General features: G+C 38.4%; 2 protein-coding genes across 2 annotated transcripts; one reads left to right on the top strand and one right to left on the bottom strand.

Annotated features, from left to right (window-relative positions):
* The first annotated feature begins 166 nt into the window (after positions 1-166).
* LOC127422169 (rho guanine nucleotide exchange factor 28) lies at positions 167-13,261 on the top strand. The gene is made up of 16 exons (XM_051665506.1): positions 167-264; positions 367-461; positions 548-676; positions 798-1,048; positions 2,320-2,445; positions 4,940-5,057; positions 5,330-5,584; positions 5,764-5,840; positions 8,960-9,141; positions 9,219-9,286; positions 11,625-11,792; positions 11,890-11,982; positions 12,170-12,279; positions 12,373-12,420; positions 12,512-12,616; positions 12,897-13,261. The coding sequence occupies exons 1-16, from the start codon at positions 167-169 to the stop codon at positions 13,215-13,217; spliced, it is 2,244 nt and encodes a 747-aa protein (XP_051521466.1). The 3' UTR covers positions 13,218-13,261.
* Positions 13,262-13,441: 180 nt separating this feature from the next.
* Positions 13,442-22,426, bottom strand: ccdc105 (coiled-coil domain containing 105). Its single transcript, XM_051665761.1, has 8 exons — positions 22,231-22,426; positions 21,295-21,570; positions 20,919-21,023; positions 18,725-18,881; positions 17,576-17,742; positions 17,301-17,396; positions 16,982-17,095; positions 13,442-14,036 (listed from the first exon to the last, which is right to left on the bottom strand). Exons 2-8 carry the CDS (start codon positions 21,499-21,501, stop codon positions 13,851-13,853), a joined length of 1,032 nt encoding a protein of 343 aa, XP_051521721.1. The 5' UTR covers positions 21,502-21,570; positions 22,231-22,426; the 3' UTR covers positions 13,442-13,850.
* Positions 22,427-23,645: the final 1,219 nt, after the last annotated feature.

Here is a 23,645-nt window from a genome sequence, read left to right as displayed (position 1 = left end):
ATACATAACACTTCAGGTGGACGTACAGAAGTGCATGAAACTGAGATTTGAGATTTCATTTATTTTCACTACCCAGAATTCCCATTCGGCACCACTAAGGACCACTGACTCTTCAATCCTGTTATGTGAGTGAACCAATCACATTAATATGATATTATAACAAATCATGAAGTGTAGCGCTAATTTATGCTTCAATAACACAGGCTCATCAAGTCACAGTTCTCCATCTCTGTCTCTGACCAATGCCAACACCGTGACTCACAGGTCTGTATATTTATGTTCATGTGTGTTTTCTGCTTAATTCATTGTCTTTTTATACCCATAATGTCAATGTTTTGACATATCTTGTGCGCTTTTTTGTTGCAGAAAGCGGAGTAACAGTGAGGGGTGTGGCCATGATTTGACTCTATGGAAAAGCTGGTCTTTGATTGGCTATTCCTCAGGAACAAGCCCCACCTCCAGTAAGCTTACTCAACACACAGGTTGAATGAAATTTTTCTGAATAACAATTCACACATTTTAATATTTTAAACCCTGTCTTTATCAGATTCGGCTGATTCTTCTTTCTCTCGTATATCTTCTGACTACACTGCTGAATCCTGGAGTGCTGCTGTGGACTCTGAATTCAGCAGAACACTGGATAAAGAGGTGGTCAAGAGGCAGGAAATCATCTACGGTCAGTAAGCAGAGTTACAGGACTTAAACAGTTTTAAAGGACTGTCGATAACTGTTAAAACAATTCTGAAATTTTGTGTGTATTTGATTAAATGTTTACCCCAGTTTGATTGTCATTGCAGAGCTGATGCAGACAGAATTTCACCATGTCCAGACTCTCTCTGTTATGGCTGATGTTTTGAGACGGGGAATGTTGGAGGAAGTGCAGCTGGAACAGGATGTGATTGGTCAGATTTTCCCTAGACTGGATGAGCTCATGACTCTTCACAAAAACTTTCTCATTGCCATGGAAACCAGACAGTTGGCTTCTAGACTCCCAGGAAAGCACATAAACTTCATCATTCGACGAATTGGAGATATTCTGTTACAGCAGGCAAGTAAGAACACAAACAGATGTAATAGCCTTAATTAATTAATTAGTGGTGCTTTTAGGGCAAGTTATAAGACACAAATGCATTTAAAAGTTTTGCGATTAGGTCCAAGTGTTTTAACTGCCCAATCCTCCAATAACAGTTCCTTTGCAAAGCTTGAATCATTTTGTGACTGGTTCACAAAAAATCCACGCTGATATGAGCTGAAAAAATGTACACACATAGTCCAACATTGCAAAAAATATATTTCTTACTGAGTATTTTTGCCATGTTTTCCTGTAAAAAACCAAATTTAGTAACGTTTATGCTTATAACAAGAAAAAACTATTTGCCAATGGGGTAAGAAAAATAAACTTGAATTTTCTACCCCATTGGCAAATTTTTTCTTGTTTTAAGCATAAACCGCAATTAAATGTTTCTGTTTGTGAGATTTCTCTGAAAACAAGACAGAATATCTTATGCCACTCTGCTTATGTCACTCTGCTTCATTTTTTCTGGTTTTAAGTATATTTAGATATTTTTACTGGAAAATAAGACCAAAATAAGGAAGTAAGAAAGTGATTTTTTGCAGTGAAAGCATGGTGAAATGACGCACACACATAGGGCACATCGCCGGAAACACGATCAAAGATGTCCATCTAGTGCATGTTTAAAAACACCAACGATTAAAAATAGCGCAGATGTGTGAAGGAATGCGTCCATGATGCATTTATGCTCAAAACAGCAAGGTGCAGCAGCTGAATGACAGAGAATGGCTTCTCCTCTTCAGAGTTCTATCTTGACACCGTGCCTTTTAAAAGCGGCAAGATACATCACAGCGGTCAAAGACGTCTATCTAATGCATGTTTATATACAAAAATAATTAAAAATAGTCCAGATGGGTCCCCTTTGGGGTTCAGGAATAGTTAGGCCACACTAGGTCTGTCTGTCCTGCTCTCAAAATTAGCACCAGTGGGCGGGGCCAAGGGTGCGATGACGCATGTTGTGGGATGTGTAAATTCAAATGAGCATTCAATGTCTTGTGACTTCACGAACACACAGATTTCAAAACTAGATGTTTCAGCAGGGTGGTAACTATAAATGCACTTTTTAGATTGGGGAAGAAGTTTTGAGTTCTGAAATCACAGTTTGTTTTTATAGTACAGTTACCTCTTATATGTCTAAATATCAAGGAAAATGTAATTCTTCATTTTATGACCCCTTTAAATGTACTGTAGCAAGTTTAGCTATTATGCCTCAGAGTTCTTTAACAACTGGGTGTTTGTGTGTTTAGTTCTCAGGTCCACATGCCTCTCAGATGATCGAGTTGTATGGTGATTTCTGTGGTCGGCATCCAGAGGCACTGAAGACTTATAAACAACTGCTGCAGAGTAACAGGAAACTACAATTATTCCTCAGAGTAAGTTGATTACTTAAGCAAGAAATACAACCTTTTGACTATAGAGTGAAGCAATCTGGTTATACAATCTATTGACTATAGAGCGCTGTAGTCTGGTTATACAACGTTTTGACTGTAGAGCGCAGCAGTCTGGTTATACATTCTATTGACTATAGAGCTCAGTAGTCTGGTTATACAATCTATTGACTATAGAGCGCTGTAGTCTGGTTATATAATGTTTTGACTGTAGAGCGCAGCAGTCTGGTTATACATTCTATTGACTATAGAGTGCAGTAGTCTGGTTATATAATCTATTGACTATAGAGCGCTGTAGTCTGGTTATATAATGTTTTGACTGTAGAGCGCAGCAGTCTGGTTATACATTCTATTGACTATAGAGCGCAGTAGTCTGGTTATATAATCTTTTGACTATAGAGCGCTGTAGTCTGGTTATATAATGTTTTGACTGTAGAGCGCAGCAGTCTGGTTATACATTCTATTGACTATAGAGCGCAGTAGTCTGGTTATATAATCTATTGACTATAGAGCGCTGTAGTCTGGTTATATAATGTTTTGACTGTAGAGCGCAGCAATCTGGTTAGACAATTTATTGACTATAGAGCGCTGTAGTCTGGTTATACAGTCTATTGACTATAGAGCGCTGTAGTCTGGTTATACATTCTATTGACTATAGAGCTCAGTAGTCTGGTTAGACAATCTATTGACTATAGAGCACAGTAGTCTGGTTATACAATCTATTGACTATAGAGCACAGTAGTCTGGTTATACAATCTTTTGACTATAGAGCGCAGCAGTCTGGTAATACAAACTTTTGACTATAGAGCGCAGCAGTCTGGTAATACAAACTTTTGACTATAGAGCGCAGCAGTCTGGTTAGACAATCTATTGACCATAGAGCGCAGAAGTCTGGTTATACAAACTTTTGATTATAGAGTGCAGTAGTCTGGTTCTAGAAGTAAAAAATTTCATTAATGTTTACCATAGGTTAATTGATTTATAACGATAACTTATAAACCTTTAAAGACAGACCTACCGTGAGCTCTGAGGTTGTTAATCAATGAAATATGCTTCTGTTGAAGCTATCAGTTCACGTAATTTCAATTTAATTTTTATAACTAAACTATACATGATCCTTCAGAGAAAGATCCACCAGTCAGAGAATCGTGGCAAACACAGTGCACTAATATTGCTCTGCAGCAACCCCCCACTCTCATAACTTACTGTGAATGATGTAATCAAGTCTGACTCCCTACACTCTTAAACTATTTATGCATTTGTAAATGTTGGAATATTTGCAATAAACTTAAAATATTTTGTTTCTATACTTACAGTATTATCAACAACTTTAAGTCAATAGTTTTGTTTTTCCATACTTTTTCATTCGATTATGTCATTCGCAATATTTCATGGGATTGTAGTTCATTCCCTCACTAAAGACTGTAAGTATACAGTCTTGTATCTTTGTCTTTTTGTATGATTTATAAATACTTTTTTGCTTTAAATAAAAGTTTGTAATCTTGTGATTCACGCCGGATGGTTTGGTTCATGGCTTATAGCTGTTTTATTAAGGATTTTATGAAATTCCAATAGAAAACATTAATGGGAAATATATTTCTGGGACCAATATGCTTGGAAAAGTGCCATTGTTGCACTCTATTATTATAAAAATGAGTGTTACGATTATGATGACGACAACTGCACTGTACATTTTTATTGGTTGAGTTTACCTTAAAGAACTGGCAGCTGTGTTTGCCAAAATGTTGCAATATTTTAATTGAACCATGTGCGACCCCAAGTACACATGCGTGGACATTGTATTTTGGCTTCGCTATACGCAACGCATAATTCAAATGAATTTAAACAGATTGATCTCAGTTCAGAAGAAATCATAGCTTTCAGAGGCTTTATGTGGAATTAGGATGAATATAAGGTGCATTTCCAACTTTTCTGAGACCAGTGCAGACAGACAGCACACTGAAGGTTAAGTCATTCACTAACTAGGGAGCAAGGGAGCATCCTATGTCGAAGTGCATTCACTCCTAAAATCTGATCAAAAGTTTTGTTTCAGGCTGCTGATTATGTTTGGACCACTCAAACAATTTGATTTAAAAAATCTGACTTTCTGTAGCTTGGTATTATTTAAAATTTCACAACTTAGTCCCGCTGTCCACATACCTGTATGTTGCAGACAATTTTTAGGAAAACTAATTTCTCTAGAATAATTTTTTTAAATATTATTATTATTACTTTTTTCATGTTTATTAGGTGCTTCGAGTAACAAATCAAAAAGGGAAATGGAAAATGCACACAGCAGTCATGCTCGGGTCTCAGGAGATTTAAAGTACATGCATTGTTATTTGAAATATAATATAATTTTTCACCATATAGGCTATAGTAAGGTAACTGACAGTTAACCAATTAACAGGTTTTTACTGTAGAATTTTTACATTCTTTTTCTGTTAAAATAAGTAATGTTCATTTTTCACCTCTACAGCAGCAGAGTACCAATTCAGTCATCAAACGTCGAGAAATCCCAGAATTCCTTTTGCTTGTCACACAGAGGATCACAAAGTACCCTGTTCTGTTAGAAAGACTCCTTCAACACACAGAAGGTAATAGCAAATCCATTCTACATTCTTCTTAACAACACATGCACTTAAAAGCTCCAAACAAACATTATAAGACCTTTATCATATGTAATATGGAAATGCTTTAGCCAATATACACAAAGAGAGCACAGTGTGAACAAACATTACAAAATTCATAAACTGAAGTTGTAAAGACAATGTATCTGCCTTATTTCCAGTTAAATCAAACCTGAGGTGTAATAATAATGTAGACATATATCAACGACTAATCCTGCATTGTGCCTTGACTCCTGTAGATGACAGTGCTGAGCGGTATGACATTGCGGTGGCACTAGAGGGCTTGAGGGCGGTTTTAGAGGAGGTCGAGCGGCGTGTAGGTGAATACGAGCGTGCTAATAAACTACAGGACATCATTACTCGTCTAGACAACAAGAGCTTTACTCGACTGAAGAATGGAGAGATTTTCAGCAAACAAGACCTGCAGAAAGAACAACGAACTCTCACACATGCATCAGCGCTGGCGTGTAGGACCACCTCAGGCAGATTGAAAGGTGTGTTTGGGGTCAGGGGTTCTGTTGAAGTACTTTTCCTACGTAAAAGTGATTATTCACCTCAATATTATGTTATACTTCAAACTGAAGAGTGGGTGGGGGTATTTGTGTTCTCTTTTTCATAAATATATACCACACAATTGCATTCCCCCTACAGTCTCACTATTCCTTCTTTCCAGAAGTTCTTGCCTTGCTCCTCACAGATGTTCTGGCTTTTCTTCAGGAGAAAGAACAGAAGTTAATCTTTGCCGCATTGGTACATGCACACACGTATACATACAGACATTATACCATATACCATGTCTTTCTGGTTGTGGGCATATGCATTAAGGTCCTCCTAGTATGAAAGTGTGATAAACAGACATGTATGTATGTATCTCCCTTTGTCAAATAAATTTTAAATATACACTGGCGGCCGAAAGTTTGGAATAAAATATAGAATTTGCTCTTATGGAAAGAAATTGGTACTTTTATTCACCAAAGTGGCATTTAACTGATCACAATGTATAGTCAGGACATTAATAACATGAAAAATTGCTATTATAGTTTGAAAAAAAAAATTCAGAACTTCTTAAACTATTTCAAAGAGTTCTCATCAAACAATCCTCCACGTGCAGCAATGACAGCTTTGCAGATCCTTGGCATTCCAGCTGTCAGTTTGTCCAGATACTCAGGTGACATTTCACCCCACGCTTCCTGTAGCACTTGCCATAGATGTGGCTGTCTTGTCGGGCACTTCTCACGCACCTTACAGTCTAGCTGATCCCACAAAAGCTCAATGGAGTTAAGATCCATAACACTCTTTTCCAATTATCTGTTGTCCAATGTCTGTGTTTCTTTGCCCACTCTAACCTTTTCTTTTTGTTTTTCTGTTTCAAAAGTGACTTTTTATTTGTAATTCTTCAATCTGGGCCTGAAGCTTTCCTCGTCTTTTGTTTCCGAAAGACGTGGCTCACATCATCTTCACAGATCTTAAGTGTGGGTTGAGTAGCAGGAGGGGGGAGGAGGGGGGTTGCAGGAGGTGTTGGTGTTTGTGTGAAGTGAAGGTCAGAGTGGGTATGAGGTGTGAGATTGGGCCTTTCAAATCTGCAGTAGAACACATTCAGGTCGTCAGCCAGTTGTTGGTCAACCACAGGGTTGGGCGTAGGAGTCCTGTAATTTGTGAGTTGTTTCATGCCACTCCACACTGATGCAGGGTCGTTAGCTGAAAACTTGTTTTTCAGCTTCTCAGAGTATCTTCTTTTAGCAACTCTGATTTCCTTGTTCAGTGTGTTCCTGGCCTGATTGTACAAGACTTTATCCCCACTCCTGTAAGCATCCTCTTTTCCAATTATCTGTTGTCCAATGTCTGTGTTTCTTTGCCCACTCTAACCTTTTCTTTTTATTTTTCTGTTTCAAAAGTGACTTTTTATTTGCAATTCTTCAATCTGGACCTGAAGCTTTCCTCGTCTTTTGTTTCCGAAAGACGTGGCTCACATCATCTTCACAGATCTTAAGTGTGGGTTGAGTATCAGGAGGGGGGAGGAGGGGGGTTGCAGGAGGTGTTGGTGTTTGTGTGAAGTGAAGGTCAGAGTGGGTATGAGGTGTGAGATTGGGCCTTTCAAATCTGCAGTAGAACACATTCAGGTCGTCAGCCAGTTGTTGGTCAACCACAGGGTTGGGCGTAGGAGTCCTGTAATTTGTGAGTTGTTTCATGCCACTCCACACTGATGCAGGGTCGTTAGCTGAAAACTTGTTTTTCAGCTTCTCAGAGTATCTTCTTTTAGCAACTCTGATTTCCTTGTTCAGTGTGTTCCTGGCCTGATTGTACAAGACTTTATCCCCACCCCTGTAAGCATCCTCTTTGGCCTGATGAAGCTGCCTGAGCTCTGTGTAAACCACGGTTTGTCGTTGTTGAACTTTAAATAAGTCCTAGTAGGAATGCACATATCCTCACAGAAACTGATATATGATGTAACATTATCTGTGAGCTCGTCCAGGTCTGTGGCTGCAGCCTCAAAAACACTCCAATCCGTGCAATCGAAGCAGGCTTGTAATTCCCGCTGTTCTTCATTGGTCCATCTCTTTACAGTCCTTACTACTGGCTTGGTTGATTTTCATTTCTGCCTGTAGGTTGGAAGAAGATGAACTAGACAGTGATCAGAGAGTCCCAAAGCTGCTCTAGGGACAGAGCGATATGCATCCTTTATTGTTGTGTAGCAATGATCCAGTATGTTCCTGTCTCTGGTGGGGCATGTAATGTGCTGTTTGTATTTGGGCAGTTCACGTGTGAGGTTTGCTTTGTTAAAATCCCCAAGAATAATAATAACTGAGTCCGGGTATTGGTGTCTGTGATTTGATCAGCCAGCTGTTGCAGCGCCGCATTCAAACATGCATTTGGCGCGATATACACACTCACCAGAATAAATGAGGAAAACTTCCGCGGCGAGTAGAAAGGCTTACAGTTAATAAAGAGCGCTTCCAAATTAGGACCACACATCTTCTTTAACACTGTTACATCTGTACACCAACTTTCGTTGGTGTAAAAGCATGTTCCACCACCTCTCGTTTTCCCTGTTAACTCCGCAATGCGATCCGCTCTGAACAGCTGTAAGCCCGGCAGATGTAATGCGCTGTCCGGAATGGCTTCTGTGAAGCACAAGTTTGTGCTGGTGAGGAGATGTAGTTCGTCCATTTTGTTAGGAAGAGAGCGGAGATTCGCAAGATGAATGCTCGGCAGCGTTGTTCGAAAGCCCCGCTGACGGAGTTTGACCAGCGCACCAGCTTGTCTTCCTCACCTGCATCTCCTGAACAACAATGCCGCGCCTCCAACTAAAATGTCTAGCAAAATGTCTGAATATTCAAAAACCGGGAAAAGAATGTCTGGTATAAGCTGTTGAATATTCAGCAGTTCATCTCTGGTAAAACTGACTGGAAAAAGATTACTAAACACAGGACAAACAAACAAATACAACAAAACAATAGGAGTGCACCACACCGAAGTGGCCATCCGCGGCGCCATCAAGACATGCCAGTCTATTGCATACTGTGGCAATTCAGAAACCACAAAGACAATGTTAAGCTTCATTTAACAAACCAAGTAGCTTTCAACTGTGTTTGATATAATGGCAAGTGATCTTCTAGTACCAAATTAGCAATTTAGCATGATTACTCAAGGATGAGGTGTTGGAGTGATAGCTGCTGGAAATGGGGCCTGTCTAAATTTGATCAAAAATGACTTTTTTCAAATAGTGATGGTGCTATTTTTTACATCAGTAATGTCCTGACTATACTTTGTGATCAGGTGAATTAAAGTACCAATTTCCTTCCAAAACAGCAAAATACATTATTCCAAACTTTTGGCCGGCAGTGCATAAAACAATATTGTGTCTTCAGGAGCAGAAGCCGTCTGTGATGCCCTTAAAGAGACTCATTGTGAGAGAGATAGCCAATCAGGAGAGAGGATTATTTCTGATCAGTAGTGAGTGCTCTGGAGGACCGGAGATGTACGAGATACACACTTGCTCTCGTGAGGAACGTAATACTTGGATGACACTGTTGAGACAGGCTTCTGAAAGGTGTGTATGTTTTATGATAAGATAGGGAGTGTGTGAATGTGAGATTCTATTTATTCTGAATGACATTTTTGTTTCAGCCTTCCTGATGATCACATCAAGAAGATCGAGGGGGAGATCAAAGTCAAGAAAATACAGAAATTGCAAGGTACACATCCATCCATCTGTCCATTCATCAGTCAATCTATTCATCCATCCACCTGTCCATCCATCCATCCATAAACTTAATCCATTCATCCAATCATTCATCCACTTCATTCATCCATCTATCTATCCATCCATTGCCTCCATCCATCCATCCATCCACCTTATCCATCCATCTATAAACTTCATCCATCCATCTATCCACTTCATCCATCCATTCATCCATCTATCAATACACCCACTTCATCCATCCATAAACTTAATTCATTCATTCACTTCATCTATCTGTCCATCATTTACTTCATCGATTCATCCATCAATCCATTGCCTTCATCCATCCATCCACTTATCCATCCATCTATCCATCAACCTTATCCATCATCCATAAACTTCATCTATCCATCCATCCACTTCATCCATCCACCTGTACTATATATCTATCCATTAATTTCATTCATCCATCCATTCATTCATCCACTTTATCCATCCATCCATCCATCAACTTCATCCATCCACTTCATCCATCTATCCATCCACCCATCCACTTATCCATCCGTCTATCCATCAACCTTATCCATCCATCCATAAACTTCATCCATCCATCCATCCACTTCATCCATCCACCTGTACTATATATCTATCCATTCACTTCATTCATCCATCCATTCATTCATCCACTTTATCCATCCATCCATCCATCTATCAAATTCATCCATCCATCATCCATCCATTCATCCTTCCATCCACTTCATCCATCTATCCATACACCCATCCACTTCATCTATCCATCTATCCACTTAATTCATTCATCCATCTATCCATCAATCCATTAACCATCCACTTAATTCATTCATTCACTTCATCCATTCATCCATCAATCCATTGCCTTCAACCGCCCATCCACTTATCCATCCATCTATCCATCAGCCTTATCCATCCATCCATACACTTCATCCATCCATCCACTTAATTCATTCATCCATCTATCCATCCATCCATTGCCTTCATCTGTCCATCCACTTTATCATCCATTCATTGATCAACTTCATCCATCCATTCATTCATCCATCCACTTTATCCATTTATTCATCAATCCATTAACCCATCCATCCATCCATTCATCCATCAACTTAATTCATTAATACACTTCATCCATTCATCCATCTATCCATCAATCCATTGCCTTCATCTGTCCATCCACTTATCCATCCATCTATAAAGCAACCTTATCCATCCATCCATAAACTTCATCCATCCACCTGTACTGTATATCTATCCATCCACTTCATCCAACGATCCATTCATCCACTTCACCCATACATCCATCTGTCCATCCACTTTATCCATAAATCCATCTATCAGCTTCATCCATCCATCCATTCATCCCTCCATCCACTTCATCCATCTATCCATCCACTTCATCTATCCATCCATCCACTTAATTCATTCGTCCACTTCATCCATCAATCCACTTAATTAATTCATCCATTCATCCATCTATCCATCGCCTTCATCCACCCATCCACTTTATACATTCATCCATCTATCAACTTCATCCATCCATCTATCAATCCATTAACCATCCACCCATCCACTTCATATATCCATCCATCCACTTTATCCACCCATCCATCCACCTTATCCACCCATCCATCCACCTTAACCATCCATCCAAAAACTTCATCAATCCATCCATTAATCCACTTCATCCATCCACTTTATCCATCCATCTATCCATCTGTCAACACCATTCATCCATCATCCATCCATCCATCCACTTCCCCATCCATCCATCAACTTCATCCATCCATCCATCCACTTTATCCATCCATCATCTATTAACCTCAACCATCCACTTCATCCATCCATCCATACATCCATTTTATCCATCCATCCATCCATTTACTTCATCCACTTTATCCATCCATCCATCCATCCATCCATCAACTTCATTCATCCATCCATCCATCCATCCATCCATCCATCCACTTCATCCATCCATCTATCCATCCACTTCATCCATCCACTTCATCCATCCATCTATCCATCCGTCAACTCCATTCATCCATCCATCCATCCATCAACTACATTCATCCATCCATCCACTTCATCCATCCATCCATCCACTTTGTCCATCCACTTTATCCATCCATCAACTTCATCCATCCATCCATCCTTCCACCTCATCCATTCATCCATCCACTTCATCTATCCATCCATCCACTTTGTCCATCCACTTTATCCATCCATCTATCAACTTCATCCATCCATCCATCCATCCACTTCATCCATCCATCCATCATGTCTGATTGCTTGTGTATGTGTTCTCTGTGTGTGTGTAGAGGCGCTGTTCTCTTTGGACATGCAGGTGTGCTCTGTTATTGAGGAAAAGTTGAGGATCTGTAGAGGAACTGGTAGATGGAGTCTGGCTACCTGTTGCCTGCTAGTTCAACCCCACCCAGACAACACCCCTCAAGGCATAACATTGCTGTGTGATGCACAGGAAGAGGGTAACATATCCATATTTTTCTCTCTCACACACTCACACAGATACACAGTCAGGCACTCTTAACTGAACTCACTCTCTTTCTCTTTTTTCTTTCCCAGTGGTGCAGCTGGCTATCACTATATTGTCTTGGCTCTTCCCTTTCATGTGGTCACCACGTAACCACGACAACTGTGGCCAGGACAGAGTGACCAGTGAGTAATTACATTACCAACACCAATTCTGTTATAATGACAACTCATAAATTCTATTCTGATCTGTTCACATCCTAGGACTCAAAATGTTACTTTTATGGCAGCAATTAGAAATAATAGTTTCTTAGTACAGAATCAGTCAGGATCAAAAATTACAAACAAATAGTATCTATCTATTTCTCTCAAGGTAATGAACAAAGTGTGCCGGGTAGGAGCAGGAGATGTGCTCTGGTAGGAACAGGGATGGGGCCTCTCACAATAGCCCCAATAAGCCCCTCCCAGCAGATTTATTTAAAGGTTGAGTAAACACATTTACAAACAATTTAGTGTATATAGTGTGTCTGATAATAATGTATGACATATTTACCTTTTATCTACTACTTTCTCTAGGTAGCAGAGAGTGTTCACAACTTAATCCATATACTGTACAGTCTGCAGGTGGGAATCCTTGTTTATTGTTTAATTCATAGCATTAAAATGTGTATGTTTGTTTGTTAAATGTACAAACCAGCATACTCTTATTTTGAAGGCTGCTATAGTGATACAAGACAGTTGCTTTGAAGTGCAAAAACACCTCCTCCTGGAGGGGGAAGCTTCGTCCTTAACTCCTGCCAGTGATTATGATGTTAAAAAGGTGGGTGTGTCAATATTCCTTACTGTTGGTTCTTTTTTTCTTTTTCTTTTTTTTTTTATGAATCATCTAATTTTAGCAACAGTAATTGAAGTAAATAAGCTTAATGTCTTTGTTTGGCATGTTAAAAAAAGAGAAGGAATTATGAAATTGGATTTCCAAACAAAAAAAGTTTTCAATGTCTTGATCCATATTTGAAATAGCCTAGACTATTTGTAACTAATAAAAGCCCTGATAACTTTTGACTTCTGTGCAATAATTCCTGTGTCACTCCTCGTAGCAGAATTTGGACACAGGTGGCACAGTCAGCGGGACCATGGCAGTGCGGCAGAAAGAACTGGACCAGAGAGAAAGAGAGCACACTGAACTTAAGGACAGACTGATGAAAGAGAGAGAGCAGTTTGAGGAAGAATTGAAGAAGTTTGAGGAGATGCTCAGGCAGCTGAAAGAGGAGGAGAAGAGAGTGGAGGTAGAGAGGGAGAGATTAAGGGAAGAGGGGAAGAAAGTGGTGAGAGAGAGAAAGAGTCTGGAGACACAGCTAAGACTCATTCAGCACAATTCAAACAACAGTCAGAAGAGTCTGTCTTTTACCATATCACTGTAGAAATGAAACGACTGTGTGTGTGTGTGTCTGTGTGCGTGTTTGTGCCTGTAATGTGTTCATCTATCGACAAAATTCATCTATCATATACTCACCACCAAATGATTTTCTTTTATTCATGGCACACAAAACTAGTTGTTCTGCAGAATGTCCTGTCAAGCTCCAAAAATGCCAAAAAGCACTATAAAAGCACCAATAAATTTGTCATTTTAATGCGTAAACTATTCCTTTACAGAGACACTACTTTGCCTTGGTGGTGATGTATTTGTATCAGAATTGTACCAGAACATAAATCTTTCTTGCCATGTGTCAAACGGGTCATAATATTAGGTTATTTAAATAGTGTGTTTGTCTTCATAAATGTACTTTTAGATGAAGGTATACTCTGCATCTAGAGTGAAAATGATACATATAGACAGCACCTGTGCGTATGGATGTTGTATTTTACTATTGTTGTCCAGTAAATCTTAAACTTATTCATACGTCACACACTTTGTATGCATATATCCTGAATAAACAAGGTTTTCAAAAAAACATCAATTTTAACACTACACCGTAACTTTGTAGAAAGACCCCAGATTTCCACCTTTGAAAACCAGAGCACCATATTTATGTTAAATTGCTGTGGATAGAGTTTTAACTCGTTGCAGGCCTGATAGATTGGGGACGTGCAAGTCTTTGACGCAGCCGGACAACATCAGAGTCCACCCTGGCTGCGGCCCGCTTTCCATACATATCATCCTCAAGCTGCTGATGGGCAACTTGCAGCTCTGCGATCTCTTTCCCTGAAGATTCCAAATGTTTCCGGAGCATGAAAGTTCCCTAAAGGGTACAAGGAAGATATATCTCTGTTAACAGATCACACAATGTCTTTGTAAATTAGGTGTTTAATTTAAACTATCAACCTACATTTTATATCTTGATTCTAAAAACAAAAACTGCTCTATTTGTGCTCTATATGATTATCTATAAATTACATTTTAAACAATCAAACTGTCAGAGCCTTCATTCACAAAATTGTTCAAAAAGATTAACTTTTTCATATAACATGCAACCCAGTCTCATGACAAGTCATAATAATAGTATGAGATGGGAAGAAATGGCATGAGTTGGCTGACTTTTAATCCCATAGAAAAATAACGGAACCAACGAACAATGTTATTACAAAGTTTAACACCTAACCCAAACAAAGATTTTTAGAGAAATATCTCAGCTCTGTTGGTCCATTCGATGCAAGTCAACGGGGTCTAAAACTTTGAAGCTCCAAGAAGCACATAATGGCAACATAAAAGTACAACCCCAATTCCAAAAAAGTTGGGACAGTATGAAAAATGCTAATAAAAACAAAAAGGAGTGATTTGTAAATTATATTCACCCTTTGCTATATTGAAAGCACTACAACTAAACATTATATGATGTTTTACCTTGTGAATTTCATTGTTTGTTTTTTTTAATGTAAAGTGATTTCAAATCAGATGATTGCAACACACTCCAAAAAAGTTGGGACAGTCGAGTGGTTACCACTGTGAAACATCACCATTTCTTCTAATAAAACTTATTAAGCATTTAGGCACCGAAGACACAAGTTTGTTAAGTTTAAAAAGTGGAATTTTCCCCCATTCATCCATTATGCAGGTCTTCATTGCCGTATTGTGCGCTTCATAATGCACCACACATTCTCAATTGGAGATGGTCAGGACTCCAGGCAGGCCAATCTAGCCCTCGCACTCTCTGCTTATTTGGCCAGTATGTGGTTTGAAGTTGTCCTGCTGAAAATGCCAGGACATCCCTGTAAAAGACGGTGCTGGATGGCAGTATATGCTGCTCCAAAATTTGTAAATATCTGTCTGCATTAATTGTGCCTTCACAGATGTGCGAGTTACCCATGCCATGGGCACTGACACACCCCTCGCCCATACAGACACTGGCTTTTGGACCTGACGCTGATAACAGCTTGGATGTCCCTTTTACTCTTTGGCACGGAGAACACAACGACTGTGTTTTTCAAAAACTATTTGAAATGTTCAATGACTTATCAGACCAAAAAACATGGTTCTACTGTTCTACTTTCCATCTAAGATGAGACCGAGTCCAGAGAAGTCGGCAGCACTTCTGGACAGTGTTGATGTATGGCTTCTGCTTTGCATAGTAAAGTCTTAACTTGCATCTGTGGATGCAGCGGCGAGTGGTGTTGACTAACATAGGTTTACTAAAATATTCCAGAGCCCATGTCATGATATCCATTACAGATGAATTAAGCTTTATAAGACAGCGATGTCTGAGGGATCAGAGATCATGCACATTCAGAAGTGGTTTTCGTCCTGCCCTTTATGCACCGAGATTTGACCAGATTCCTTAAATCTTTTAATTAAACTGTGCACTGTAGAGGGTGAAATGCCCAAAATCCTTCCAATTTGTCTTTGGGGAACATTGTTCTCAAAGTGCTGGATTATTTGCTGAAGCATCTGTTAGCAAACTGACAAGTCTCGAATGATCTTTTGGAGGCTTCTTATATACTATGACACAATTGCCTCACCTGTTTAACATCTCCTGTTTCACATTGCCTTATTATTTTAACTCATCAAATTGTTATTGGTCTTAAATTGCCTCTGCTTTTTTGGAGTGTGTTGCAATCATCTGATTTGAAATTACTGTACATTAAAAAAACAATGAAATTCACAAGGTAAAAAATCATATAATGTGTCGTTTTCAATATAGAATTTACAAAATATAATTTACAAATCACTACTTTTTGTTTTTACCCCAACTTTTTGGGAATTGGGGTTGTAATCCATACAACTCCAGTGGTTAAATCCATCGCTGAGTTCGGAATTGAACCATACTACCCTTACTGTTTCTGCCATAGACAGATATGGAATAAGTAGTAAGAGTAGTATGGGTAGTATGCAATTCCAAACTCAGCTCATGTCTTCAGAAGCGATATGATACTGTAGGTGTGGGTGAGAAACAGATAAATATTTGAGTCCTTTTTTACTATAAATTATCCTCCCTGCCCAGTAGGTGGTGATATGCAAGAATAATGTTAATCGGCAAAAACAAAAGAAGAAGAACTCTTAGAAGAGAAGAGCGCTTAGGAGGGCTGTTTGAAAGTGGAGATTTATAGTAAAAAAAAAAAGGACTTAAAAATGTATTTGTTTCTCAACCACACCTATCATATCACTCCTGAAGACATGGATTAATCCACTGGAGTCATATGGATTACTTTTATGTTGCCTTTATGTGCTTTTTGAGCTTCAAAGTTTTGGACCCTGTTGACTTGCATTGTTTGGACCTACGGAGCTGAGATATTCTTCTAAAAACTTTTGTTTGTGTCCAGCAGAAGAATACAAGTCATCCACATCTAGAATGGCATGAGGGTGATTAAATGATAAGAGAATTTTAATTTTTGGGTGAACTATTTCTTTAAAGTCTAACCCTTTACCCAAACCCTAAACCTATATTGTATCAATTCTGTATGTTGATTGGTTGATCTCTATGGGAATAAAAATCATATGATATCTTACGATTTCGCCATCTCGTGCCTATTATTATGGGTTGTCATGAAAATGTAACATCAAAAGCCAAAGCTTAGGATGTTTGCCCTTTATAATTGACAGCTTAGATATAAAAATAGAAACGAAAAAACAAAAAAACATGTAAGTGGGTTCAGGTGTAACAACAAAAGCCAAAGCCTAGGAAGTTCTGCTCTTTATAATTTATTGATTAGAGGAATATTATGAATAAAAACGCCATCAGGCGCTTGTCACCTGTGTTAGGAGGTCCGATTCTGGCAGCCCATCATTTGAATGCCTTCCATACAGCTGAGTCATGGGCCTGTTCAACTTTTCACGACAGAAAAGTTCAGCACTGGAAACAGGACCCTGCAATGAATTCAATTTAGAAACATCAAACAGGGAGTCAGAATGTTAACAGGTCGTGTGTTGGAGGTTATTCTGTTCTTATTGGAAATTCAAGGTTCATTTTAGTTGATTGTATCCTTAACTACTATCCTTAACACAATATATGCACTTTCTTGTAGGTCACTGTGGTGATTAATTGGCTCTCAAGACTAAAAATGAAACACACCATTGCTCTACCAAGACTGTAGGCAGCACACTGCATCTGTCTCTGTTTGCGGTAAATGGCCTGTCTCATGGCAGCTGAGCTCAGTGTTAAATGTTGCTGATTAGGAGAGAAGAAAATAAATAAAATATTATAAAAAAGGAAATCACCTTAAATAATCTAGAATAAATAATGTACTGAAATATTATGAAATATGAATACATCTTTTTTTGCACACAGATAAACAGGATTTCCCTTCAGAATAACATTCCTTTCCACGCTGAGATCTCCTCACAAACCTCCAGGGTGAGAGTTTCAGTGATTTTCTTGAGCAGGGCCTCACTAGCAGATTGGTGCAGAGCTTTTTGCTTGCTGATGACATCACTCATGACTTGTGTAACGTACTCTCTGAACTGCTGAGATTCACGTAGTACTGCTGCTGATGAATCCAAAGATTGTTTGCACTCTTAATGACAGAGAAAGAGACACATATAGAGATTAGGTTCCATTAACAGTCATTGATTGATTCATTATTTTGAATTGAAATCATTATTTTATTGTAAACACCATTTATTGTCATTTAAAGGGATAGTTCATCTATTAATTTTAATTCTGAATGAAAAAATGACATGAAAATGAAAGAAATTCATAAGGATTTGGAACAAAATGAGGGTGTGAGTAAAAGTAAATTTTTATTTTCAAAAATTTTAATTCTCTAATAATTTACTCACTTTCATGGCATCCCAGATGTGTATGACTTTCTTTCTTCTGCTAAACACAAACAAAGATTTTTAGAAGAGTATTTCAGCTCTGTAGATTCATACAATGCAAGTGAATGGTGATCAGACCTTTCAAGCTCCAAATATCACATGAAGGCAGCATAAAAGTAATCCATATAACTCAGTGATAAACAGTGGTTTAATATATGTCTTCTGAAATGATGCAATCACTTTGGGTCAGAAACAGATAAATATTTTAATCATTTTTTACTATAAATCTCCACTTTCACTTTCAGAATGAGTGATTTATAGTAAAAACTGACTTAAATATTGATCTGTTTCTCACCCACACCTATTATATCGCTTCTGAAGACATATATTAAACCACTGGAGTCATATGGATTACTTTTATGCTGCCTTCATGTGATATTTGAAGCTTGAAAGGTCTGGTCACCATTCACATGCATTGTAGGGACCCACAGAGCTTAAATATTCTTCTAAAAATCTTCATTTGTGTTCAGCAGAAGAAAGAAAGTCATTCACAGCTGGGGTGGCATGAGAGTAAGTAAATGATGAGAGATATTCAATTTTGGGTTAACTATCCCTTTAAGTCAGATTATTCACTGTCTACATGCCATCTGTCTTGTGATTAACCCTTTTAACTTTAAATCTGTGTAATAAAGAGAGAAAGCAAGAGAGAGACTTTCATTTAAAAGTGGCCCGGGGTACCTGGAGTGAATGGTCCAGCAGGGTCAGGTTGCAGTGAGAGGGGAGAAGGGTAGGTGTTTACACCCGCTGAGAGTGAACCATGCTGGGGAAGAAGCTCTGTTACTCTGGACCTCTCCAAAGCACAGTCTAACAGTCGCCTACTGCTGTCAGCCAAAGCCTCAAAGTTTAAAAACAGATATTTTGTGTTCTTTGGTTCTTGCAAATTTTAATGTCTCTAAATGTAAAATTTGAGATTTAAAAAAAAAAATGCCTGGACCATTGTACATAAATAAGCATTTTAGACTATATAGTCTATCTTTTACAGAGTCCTCTTAGAAGACAGGGTGGGATTTTTTTCTGAAATAGTTTTGCATTCCCTTGCAATAAATTTACTACAGCAACCATATTTTAACCATGATATTCGTAGTGAAACCATAGTGATATTACAGAAAAATTAAAACAATGGCAATAAAAATCATAATTTTGTGGTGATTATGGTTTTACTATACAAATACCATAGTTTAACTATGGTTTTAGTAAAATAATATTGTAGGTTGTAGAAACTATAGTTTTTGGCGGAAATCCTGTTTTTTCTATAGTGATATTGTAGTAACCTTGACTGTTATAGACTACCCATGTTTTTCGGGGTTTTTTTAAGAAACCATGTTTTTTTTGGGGGGGGAAACCATGTTTTTAATACACTATACTCTATCCATGTAGTAACCATGGTTAATCTTGTGGTTGCTATGGTTTAACAAAACCATAATAACCACAAAATTATGATTTTTATTACCATAGTTTTCCTGTATTTTTACTAAGGTGTCACTACTAATATGAAGGTTAAAATATGGTTACTGTTGTAATACCATTATACATTTATTGTGAGGGAACACAAAACTTATTGCGAGGGCAGGCAAAAATTATTGCGAGGGAACGCAAACTATTGTGAAGGAACGCAAAACTTATTGTGAGGGAATGCAAACTATTGCGAGGGAATGCAAACTATTGAGAGAGAACGAAAACTTGAGAGAGAACGAAAACTATTGAGAGAGAATGAAAACTATTGCGAAGGAATGCAAACTATTATGAGGGAATGCAAACTATTGAGAGAGAACAAAAACTATTGCGAAGGAATACAAACTATTGTGAGGGAACGCAAAACTTATTGTGAGGGAATGCAAACTATTGAGAGAGAACAAAAACTATTGCGAGGGAATGCAAACTATTGAGAGAGAACAAAAACTTTTGCGAGGGAACGCAAACTATTGTGAGGGAACGCAAACTATTGTGAGGGAATGCAAACTATTGCGAGGGAACGCAAACTATTGTGAGGGAACGCAAACTATTGCGAGGGAATGCAAACTATTGCGAGGGAATGCTAAATTTATTGTGAGGGGATGCAAACTACTGAGAGAGAACGAAAACTATTGAGAGAGAACAAAAACTATTGCGAAGGAATGCAAACTATTGCGAGGGAACGCAAACTATTGTGAGGGAACGCAAACTATTGCGAGGGAATGCAAACTATTGCGAGGGAATGCTAAATTTATTGTGAGGGAATGCAAACTACTGAGAGAGAACGAAAACTATTGAGAGAGAACAAAAACTATTGCGAAGGAATGCAAACTATTGCGAGGGAACGCAAACTATTGTGAGGGAACGCAAAACTTATTGTGAGGGAATGCAAACTATTGCGAGGGAATGCTAAATTTATTGTGAGGGGATGCAAAATTTATTGCGAATGAACGCAAACTACTGCGAGGGAATGCAACATTTATTGTGAGGGAACACAAACTATTGCGAGGGAACACAAAACGTATTGCCATGGAACGCAAACTATTGTGAGGGAACGCAAATTTTATTGCGAGGGAACCCGAACTATTGCAAGGGAGTGCAAAACTTGTGCGAGGGAATGCAAACTATTGTGACGGAACGCAAAATGTTTTATGAGGGAACGCACACTATTGCGAGGGAACGCAAAACTTATTGCGAGGGCACGCAAAACTATTTCAGAAAAAAAAATCCAGCCCTGTCCTCTAAGGGGCTCTGTACCATAGTAATCTTTAGACTAGATAGTATATATATAATATATAAGTAAATTATAAGTTTGTAATATATTATACTTTTTTTTTAAAAGTGGCGTTCCACTTTGTATAAAAATAATGATCTACAGGCATTCGATATTGATAGTATCCAGCAAGGCTCATGTTTTCACCTGTTGTTGAATCAAAGTCTTTCTCAACATGCTCTCAAGTTCCTGTTTTAACACATTCAAGCCTCTTCGTTCATGGTGCAGAAGACTGTCTGCTCCGTCTTGTATCTTGACAACATATTTAAACAGTCATTACAAGGAGCTAAAACATTTTCTCCAGTGGAGGGCCTGCTTTTGCACCGACTTTTTTTTTTTTGTCCAAAACATTCCAGTCACATACATCTTTCTTACAACAAAGAGCAAACATTAATCCTATAACAGTAATCTCATATTATTGTTGGTCTAACATGCTTTTATGTCAATTCTGACAAATTCACATTTCTTAGTATATTTGACTACACATTCATGCCCAGTCATTACAGATACTTTATGAACTCACAGTCTCTGTTGTAGCTGGCCGAAACATCCTCCCATCTGCACTTTGCTGATTGACCTGTAAAGCTTTCCTGAGACTGTGGAGTAGTTTCTCCAGTCGCTCCCTTTGGTGTTCCACCCTGGTGCCCTCTTGGGTTACCCTGCCCGCCTGTCTGCGCAGGTGACCCTCCACCTCACGCACACCCCGTATATACTCACCAACCACACCCATGCTGACTTCTGCACTCTGCTGATGCAAGGCCGGTGGGGGAAAGGGGGCACTAATCTTTCCAGAAGTGAACTGTGAAAGAAAAATAAAAGACATATAACAGGGACAGTCCCCTTAGAGCTATCTGTGTCTGAAGTATCTTGCTCAAGGGTGATGTATACTACTGTATATATTTTTAAGGGGATATAATTTTTTTTTTATGTCAAAATACGTTCAACTATCTCGGTTTATTGTTAATTGAGAACTATAAGTAAGCCATTCGTGGGTTTACCTCCCCCAAAAGTATAAACACAGAGCCTCCCAGGCACTATCAAAACATTGATGTTTATATTTTGAGCGGCCCAGTCAACCCCACTTAACCCTTTCTAGCTCAACCTAAAGCATGCGTTTGGTGCATTTAGGCTTAGTCGGGCGAATATGAACATCCAATGCAGACGTATACAGAGGAAAATAAATTTAGCTTCACCAAAATTTGAAGATGTGCTAAAAGAGACAGAGGACAGAGTAAAATTGGAGTGAACACTGGCATCGCATTTACAAGGTGGAGGACTTTGATGGAATTTTGGGGGTTCGATGGAGATGCCAAACTTGCCAAGTTGCTTCACGAGAGGTAAGCTACCCTCAAGGTATTGCCACACAAGTTAGCTCATTACTATCGAGCTCCAGATAAATTCATAAGATACTCGGAATATGTATCGTTACACTTACTAGTTACCAGAAGGACCATCCTACCTCTTATACGTTCAATCCGGTGATGTTTTTGGACGACCTGATTCCTCTGCCACGCTTTCTGTCCGGTATGTATATGTTATCATGGTCTTGTTTAATACGACGTTAAAAGTTTATCACCTTTTATTTAGTATGGACTCTGTTTATTCATAGGAAATCAGAGAGTGCGAAATGGCGTGATACGTCGAATGGGTTTGGATTGTTTGAAAACATACTTTATTTTTGTAATTCCGTTTGGTGCCACTAGTAGCGCAGAAATTACATACTTGACCTTTAATTTAACTGATCAATCTGCCTTGTCAGTATGTAGTTCGCTATCACACTAAAAAAAAATATTTTAAAATTCACGCATTTTATTTTCATAAAAAATTCCATCAAATTGTATTGAGTCATTTTTTAACAAAAAGTTAAATATATATAAATTTTTTATTAATTTAACTTAGTTAAAAATTACACAATACATTTTGATGGAATTGTTTATGAAATTGAAATGTGTGAATCTTAAAAATAGGCTAAAATATTTTTATGTAATATATAATATTTATATATATGTTTAAAATTATGCACTAGGTACCTACAACCTTTTGGTTACCAGCCCAGATCTTTTGATATTACACTAACAAATAGGTAAGAGATCCACAGCTAGGTGTGCGTTAAACGATTTTAAATGCACAAAGTGGAGGCGAAGAACCACCCGACGCGAAGCAGAAGGTTGTTGACTCCACAAAGTGCATTTAAAATAGTTTAAAGCACTCCTAGCCATGGATTATCCCTCTTTTACCATGGTCACTTGCTAGCATTGATTAGTTAAAGCTGTCATTAATTAATGCAGTGCGAATTATTGACTGGAAGAATAAAAGATAACGGTTAACTTTATTTACAGGTTGTTAGATCTAGAGTTCTGCCCATTCTAAATCAGACACAGAGATAAAGTAATGCGATAATATCGTTTTTTTGGAAACCAAACACTCTTTAAAAACTGTGAATTTAAATACTCAATCCAGATATAATAATAGCCACATAATGTAGAAGGGTTGCCACTCTTGAGAACATGTAATATTCAATTTCTATTCGCTGTCATTTTCACAATAATGAGGAATAAGCGGTGTTGCTGACGTGATAGTTGTAAAAGTTGCACTTACTGTTCATGATGAGGAGGGTACACCCCCCCCCCCCACTGCAACCCCCCTCCAATGTTCAAGCCAATTACACACCCTTGTCCAAAATGCTCTAATCCTGCAGACTTTGACCTCTGAGACATCCAGATGGTATCCATTAATGCTGCAGGATTAATTAAATTAAGAATGAAATTGCGACGTGGCCTTGCATGATTATTAAACTGCAAAAAGCTGCATGTTATGAAACAATCTCCATTCAGAGCTTCAGTCAGCGATGTGTGATCACGGGGCACCCTCTAG

This window comes from Myxocyprinus asiaticus, chromosome 31 (assembly GCF_019703515.2).
Source record: "Myxocyprinus asiaticus isolate MX2 ecotype Aquarium Trade chromosome 31, UBuf_Myxa_2, whole genome shotgun sequence".
In the NCBI taxonomy this organism is placed as follows: domain Eukaryota; kingdom Metazoa; phylum Chordata; class Actinopteri; order Cypriniformes; family Catostomidae; genus Myxocyprinus; species Myxocyprinus asiaticus.
Note: the sequence above shows the minus strand (reverse complement) of the source record. Positions and strands in the feature narration are given on the sequence as shown.

Bases quoted from the DNA above. Each gene is read 5' to 3' on its own strand.
- LOC127422169 (XM_051665506.1), top strand. From the start codon at position 167: ATGAAGTGTAGCGCTAATTTATGCTTCAATAACACAGGCTCATCAAGT. The intron at 5,841-8,959 runs GTACATGCACAC...TTGTGTCTTCAG, and splicing joins AGTTAATCTTTGCCGCATTG to GAGCAGAAGCCGTCTGTGAT. The intron at 12,280-12,372 runs GTTGAGTAAACA...TACTTTCTCTAG, and splicing joins CCCAGCAGATTTATTTAAAG to GTAGCAGAGAGTGTTCACAA.
- ccdc105 (XM_051665761.1), bottom strand. From the start codon at position 21,501: ATGGGTGTGGTTGGTGAGTATATACGGGGTGTGCGTGAGGTGGAGGGT. The intron at 17,743-18,724 runs GTACCCCGGGCC...TCTGTCATTAAG, and splicing joins TGCTGGACCATTCACTCCAG to AGTGCAAACAATCTTTGGAT. The intron at 17,397-17,575 runs GTTTGTGAGGAG...TCTCCTAATCAG, and splicing joins CTGAAACTCTCACCCTGGAG to CAACATTTAACACTGAGCTC.